Genomic DNA, 6,389 nt, shown 5'->3' with positions numbered 1-6,389 from the left:
CATCTTGCCTGAGTTAGAATTCAGCTTCTTTTATACCAAAAGGGGAGGGAGTAAAGTCAAACATTTCTTGGCTCTGGTCAGCCTCCAGAAGGGATGTGTTAATGTCTGCCTTCCAGCACAGGTGGACCTGGTCAGGAGGTTTCCTGTGAGCTAACAAGGGTATTTTATCTTAATGCTCATGACCTGGGAGGCAGGGTTCCCAGAGATGGGCCATTATGTGTAATTTAAGATTATGGGCAACATCCCTTTAGTGATTAAGTTGTAACAGAACACAAAGGTTCTTCCCTATTACGTGATCACCCAGGGTAAAGTAGCCCTTCACTCTCAAGTCATTGCCACGACCAGTTGTCCCCGGCCCCACCCTCATAACCATCTTAGATTATTTTCTGCTTTCTTAGTTATTTTCTGTCTTCTCCCCGCCCCCACCATAATGTAAGTGTAAGGAGAGCCCAGATCCAAGGCACCCTCAATGCCTAACAACACTTGGTGCACAAGAGGCCCTCCATAAATAGCGGCTTCGTGACTGAGTACAGCGGCCGTGCACACCGACATACAGATGCCCAGACAGTTGTAGAGTTTCCTTCTGGGGGCCACTGTCACGCCTTAGAGTTGAGAAGAGAGCATTCCCAGTCGCTGACACAATCCAGAGGCGAAAAAAAAGACCCCAAGCCTATCCCAGATGAAGCAGGAAGATGAAGCCCAGATGGAGCTGGAAGAGACAGGAGACAGGATCCAGAGGCAGAGACCCAGACCCGGGGCGAGTTCCAGAGAGAGGGACTGAGAGGGACCAGACTCAGCGAACTAGAGACGCGGGCCCGCGGCAGCCCGGGCAGCAGCCGCAGAGTGTGCCCGGAGGAGGGGCGCGAGCGCGGGGGAAGACGGCGGAAAACCAGCGCTCGACCCCGGGAGCCCCGGCCACCCCGCCCCCGCTCACAAGTGGCCGCGGCAGCTGGCGGGAGCCCGGCCGCCCGCCGGCCCGACGCGTGCGGGATCAAAGCGGCCGGGAAAGGGCGGGCGGGGAGTGGCAGGAACCTGGAGGTGTGAGCGAGCTTCCCAGGGGATGGCCGGAGCGTGGGAGCAGAGAGGGCCGGGAGGCGACACAGTCCTGGAGAGACGATCCCAGAGATCGAGACGCAGACGCGGAAAGAGCTGCAGAGGCCGGAGAGACCCGGAGCCAGAGATGCAGAGACCACAGAAGACCCAGAGAGACCCAGCGTAGCAGTTGTGAAGAGGCCTGGAAAGAATGTGAAAGAGACAGAGACGCCGATAGAAGGCGGGACAAAAAGGCCGTGACCGGGGACTTAGAAAAAGAAGGCGGGCTCCAGAGAACAGAAACTGAGAGAGAGAGCGAGGAAGAGAAAAGGAAAGAAGAGCCAGGGCCTTAGAGCTCAAGGGGCGGAGGACCTCGCCCCTCCCCCGCGGAGGGCTGAGAGGACCCCCGGGGCAGGGATCCCAGCGCCGGGTCCTTTCTCAGGGTCACGCCTGCGGAGGTGCGGGCAGGGGGCGGAGGAAGGGGTGTGGACAGCCGGACCCCCAGGCTGGGAGGATTGGGAGTGTGAGGACGTTCGAAATCAGGGTCTGGATCCGGCGCCTCAAACTCTGCGACAGAGTAAAAAAGCTAAGTATTAATATTAATATTGGGTAGAAATCTTAAGATGCCTTTCAGATACATCAGAAAAGACATCTTTGCAGAAAGGACGAAAAGTCAGAGAGTGCATTGGCCGGGAATCGAACCCGGGCCTCCCGCGTGGCAGGCGAGAATTCTACCACTGAACCACCAATGCAAGTGAACGCTAGCCTTCGGTAGATCCAACTCAATTTGTAAGGAGTCGAGGCGACCATGGCCAGGGAGCCTTTATGGCCAGGAAGGCTTTATAGCCAGGGGCTTCGCAGAGAAACGGTCCCAATAGTTGACATGGGTGGAGCGCCAGGCCATCCTTCCTCCCGCCTGGATCCGGTCACCCGGCCATAAAGTCGCCCCATATGGCCAGGGGCGGCCCCACACCCGGGTGTGAACTGCCGCCGGGGGCCCCGAGCCTCGCGTGCAGGTGAGAAAAACTCAGCCCAGCCCAGGTTCCCAAGGAGGGGGGCAGCGGGGGGTTCTGGGGCCACACATCTGCGCTCCCATTTGGCTCAGGTACGGGGAGGTGGGATGTGCTGGGTTCCCTGATTCCAAATGGGAGCGCCCTCCCCAAGGTCTGTGTTCCCCTGGCTCGGACTTTGGCAAGGCAGGCTCCGTGAAAAAACCAAGCTGTGGACGGGCGCTGGGAGGGCTCGGAGGAGCCCCATCCGTCTCTGACTCCACAGCTATCTTCTGACTCGGTCTGCAACGCCACCGTGCCTTTCTGTGTCCTTGTCCCTGGCATTCTTGCTGTCCCGTTAAATCTCTGATTTTATCTTCTCAGGCACTTTGTTTTGAAGTCTCCAAGTCTCACGCATCATTCTGCAGAGTGGCATGCTCTTGGTTTGAGGTGGGTGTTGATCCCTTTTTTATTCCCTTTTTTATCTTTTTAAAAAAACTGCCTGCTCCTTGTCCCCCCGTAATCACGAGGGGTCCCCAGGAGCAAGCAACACGAGCGCACTTGTATCAGGTGTCCTGGCAGGCGCACACCTGAATCTCCTATAATCAGTTTTGAATCAAATACTTCTAAGTGGAAAGATCTCTCCACCCGTGCTTCAAAGCCTTGCTTCCTCTTGCATGAGGCTTCCCCCACCCCAGTCCAGCCGTCCCTCACGATGACCCTTTCCCAGAGCACCTACTTCACTGTGCTTCTAAAATAGCTACTTGACAACACATCAGCGTTTTCTACCGAATCTTGCAGGAATAAACTGGGCCTCCAGTCCATATCTCAGTATGAACGGTCCCAGCCTAGACCAGTGCCCAGTGGGCACAATGAACACGCAGATATTGGGGAACTGAATAGGATTGACTTAGATTGAACAGAGATTCTCTTCCACCTGCAGACAAACTCCCAGTTGAATAAACGGATCCAGCCAGCACACTCAGGTGGCTCATTATCTCAAGTAGGAGGTGAATTTTGGGGAAAGATGTATAGGATCCAGCCTAGGGGCTGAGGGGTGCTAACTTTTCGATTTCAGGGTTAGTGGGGGGTACAGTGAGCTCCCAAGAAAGCTGAAATAGTGAACGGGGGGAACTCTGAACTCCACTCCTGAGTTCTATCCCCAAATTACTCAAACTCTCTCTTCTCCTAATTACCTCCTCCCTTCAGCTGGGTCCCGCCTCATTATACAGCCTTATGGTCCTTAAACAGCCGGTGCTGCACTGGCCTCTAATTTCCCACACTCCCAGGCCAGTTCCACTCGTACCCCTCCCCCTTGTGCTCCTCCCCTTTCCGGGAGCCTCGTGCCCAGGGTAGAGTCGGGCAGGAGCCAGGTGCCGAAGGGGCGGGTCCGGGTCTTTACCACCCCCTACTCGGGAGCCTGTGAGATATAAGGCTCAGGGAGAGCGGGGACTCGGTCCACATAAGGGTCCGGAGGAGCGATGGTCACCCGGGATCGAGCCGAGAATAGGGACGGCTCCAAGGTGAGAGACGGGAGGGGAGGAAGCAGAGGTTCCTGGGCTGGTCAGGGGACAGGGTCCCTGAGATGGAAGGTCAGAGAAGAGGCTGGAGATGCAGGGCTGGAAGGGGGAGAGGTGCGCGGGGGACCCGAGGAGCCAGGAGCTGGGGAGGAAGCTGCGAAGTATGGAGAAGGGGTCAGCGTCAGAGCTGGCACTGGGTGGGCGGCAGAAGCAGAGGTCTGGGGGTGGGTGGGTAATGGCAGTTGACACCTTGCGGCCTGGCGGGCTTGGGCGGGGGTCAGAGTCCGAGTAAAATAAGCAGGAGGAGCACAGAGCTAAGGGAGGAGAGTGGAAACAAAAAGCGGAGAGGATAGGCACTTGCTCCACGCGGGGTGTGAGCCGGAGCTGGGCCAATGCAGCCTTGTAAGAGAAGGTCTGGAGGGCATTGGTTCCAGAGGCCCGAGCCCAGGTGGAAGATTTTAGAACCAGCGGAGAAGGGTGACCGCACAGACGGGTTAGCGGGAGAAGAGGGGGCGCGGTCGCGCTGGGTATCTCACTTTCTACACTCAGGGCCACCAACTCAGCCCGGCGCCTTGCGGCCCACGTGTCTGGGCGCAAAGAGGGCCCCCAAAGTTCTCCACTGAGACAGAGAAAGACTGCACGAGACGGAGACGTAGAGAGAAAAGAGGAGGAGGAGAGACACAGAGAGGGGAGGAGGGAGGACAAGAATGAGAGAGGAGAATGCAGGAGACCCGGGAGAGAGAGGAGGCGAGCTCCAGAAATTGACCCTAGGGGCGTTGGGAGGGGGAGCGGAGAGGGATCGAATGGGCCCGGCCTTAGGTTCTCTGGCGTCTTGGGGAAGGGGTGGAGGCCGGACTATCCCAGCGGCGGGATTCCGACGCCCGCGCGGCCGCGCTGAGTCTCGGTCGGGTCGGCCCGCTCTCCCTTTCCTGCTGGTCGCAGATGCTGAAGCCGCTTGTGGAGAAGCGGCGCCGGGACCGCATCAACCGCAGCCTGGAAGAACTGAGGCTGCTGCTGCTGGAGCGGACCCGAGACCAGGTCAGTTCTTCCGCCATCATCGGACTCCCAAGCATTCCGTCCTCCTGTCTCAGGGCTTCCCACTTGGGTGGGGGCATATGCTGCTTTGGCGACCCTGGCCCCAAGGCATCCTGACCCTTCGAATCCCATCCCAGACCCCTTCTCGCTCTCAGAACGCGATCTTCATCGCCACCCCTCGGGTCTGTAAGTTTCACACCCGGCTCTGTAAATTTCATTCCCGGGGTCAGTCAGTTTCAACCTCTGGGTCTGTAAATTCTCCCTCCTCCTCCCCCACACTCCCAAGATAGCCAGCGGGGTGGTTAATTTCATTCCCCGGGTTTCCTGTTCAAATCCGCTCCTCACACTGTGTGGGTTGGTTTCATCCCCTCGGGTTGGACAGTTTCGTCTCAGGGTGGGCCAGGACCATTCTTGGTCATCTGCACTCCGCATTCGGTAGCGCGCTCTGTGGTCCGCGCACAAACGCGATCCAGGGGCACCCCCAGCTCCCGCATCCCCCCTCCCTTCTTCCCCCTGCCACTTTCCCCCTCTCTCCCCACCCCTTTCTGTCTCTGCGCCCTCCCCTCCCATCTGTAGAACCTCCGGAACCCGAAGCTGGAGAAAGCAGAGATACTGGAGTTCGCCGTGGGCTACTTGAGGGAGCGAAGCCGGGTGGAGCCCCCGGGTACAGCGCGGGGGTGGGGCAGCGGAGGGAGGGAGGGGGGAATTCACTGGGGCCCGGGCCGGGGTAGATGGGGCGGACCCTGTGGTGGACGGTGGGCTTGGGGAGTGGCATGCTCCGCTCCGAGGCGAGGTTAATAATAACACCCGCGCGTGTCTGTCTCTGTGTCTCCCTCATTTTCTCCCTCTGTCGGTCCATCTGGTTTCCTGTCTCTGTCTGTGCGCCTGTCCGGCCTCGGTATCTCTGCGCCCCGCCCCTTCCCTCCCTCCTTCTGGGACCCCTGCCCTGCCCTGCCCTGCCCTGCCCTGCCCGTCCTCCCGCCGGCCGTACCCGCTGCCGCGGCTTCAGGTGTTCCCCGGTCCCCAGCCCAGGACGCCGAGGCGCTCGCCAGCTGCTACTTGTCCGGCTTCCGCGAGTGCCTGCTTCGCCTGGCGGCCTTCGCGCACGACGCCAGCCCGGCCGCCCGAGCCCAGCTCTTCTCCGCGCTGCAAGGTTACCTGCGCCCCAAGCCACCTCGGCCGGAACCGGTAGATCCGAGGCCCCAAGCGCCGCGCCAGCCGCTGGACCCCGCCGCCCCAGCGCCTGGTCCCGCGCTGCACCAGCGCCCCCCAGGGCACAAGGGCCTCCCTAGCCCGCGCTGCGCATGGTCCCCGTCCCCCTGCTCCCCCCGAGCCGGGGATTCCGGCTTGCCGGCCCCCCTCACCGGACTGCTGCCGCCGCCGCCGCCGCCGCCTCACAGACAAGACGGGGCGCCCAAGGCCCCGCCGCCCCCGCCGCCCGCTTTCTGGAGACCTTGGCCCTGAGCTTTGGGGGGGGTGGGGGTGGGGACGGGGGCTGGTGGGTTGGGGTAGAGACTCCAGCCCGAGCGCAGCAGAGGGACCCGGGCGTTGGGGTGAGGAGGTGTTGGGGAGGGCGGCGGGGCGCGCGGGTGAGATGTGGTCTATATTAGAGTATCTATATAAATATATATTTCCCTGGTTCCTGTCCCTTCTCCCTGCCCCCTTTGCGTCTAGGATTGTACCCTCTCTGCCCCCGGCCCAGCCCCAGTCCCAGTCCCTTCCCCAGTCCCTAGTGCATGGAATAAAGTGGTTATTAAATCCCCGTGTGTCCCCGAGCCAGGGGCCTGCCTTTATCTCGGCGTCCACGCCCACT

The 6,389-nt window shown here is 60.2% G+C and overlaps 1 protein-coding gene and 1 non-coding gene across 2 annotated transcripts; one reads left to right on the top strand and one right to left on the bottom strand.

Annotated features, from left to right (window-relative positions):
* Window positions 1-1,713: 1,713 nt before the first annotated feature.
* Window positions 1,714-1,784, bottom strand: TRNAG-GCC (transfer RNA glycine (anticodon GCC)). The gene has a single exon. It is a non-coding gene; the product is annotated as a tRNA-Gly (tRNA).
* A 1,703-nt stretch (window positions 1,785-3,487) lies between these two features.
* Window positions 3,488-6,040, top strand: HES7 (hes family bHLH transcription factor 7). The gene is made up of 4 exons (XM_059907783.1): window positions 3,488-3,544; window positions 4,484-4,579; window positions 5,153-5,240; window positions 5,586-6,040. Exons 1-4 carry the CDS (start codon window positions 3,503-3,505, stop codon window positions 6,038-6,040), a joined length of 681 nt encoding a protein of 226 aa, XP_059763766.1. The 5' UTR covers window positions 3,488-3,502.
* Window positions 6,041-6,389: the final 349 nt, after the last annotated feature.

This window comes from Balaenoptera ricei, chromosome 20 (assembly GCF_028023285.1).
Source record: "Balaenoptera ricei isolate mBalRic1 chromosome 20, mBalRic1.hap2, whole genome shotgun sequence".
Lineage (NCBI taxonomy): Eukaryota > Metazoa > Chordata > Mammalia > Artiodactyla > Balaenopteridae > Balaenoptera > Balaenoptera ricei.
Note: the sequence above shows the minus strand (reverse complement) of the source record. Positions and strands in the feature narration are given on the sequence as shown.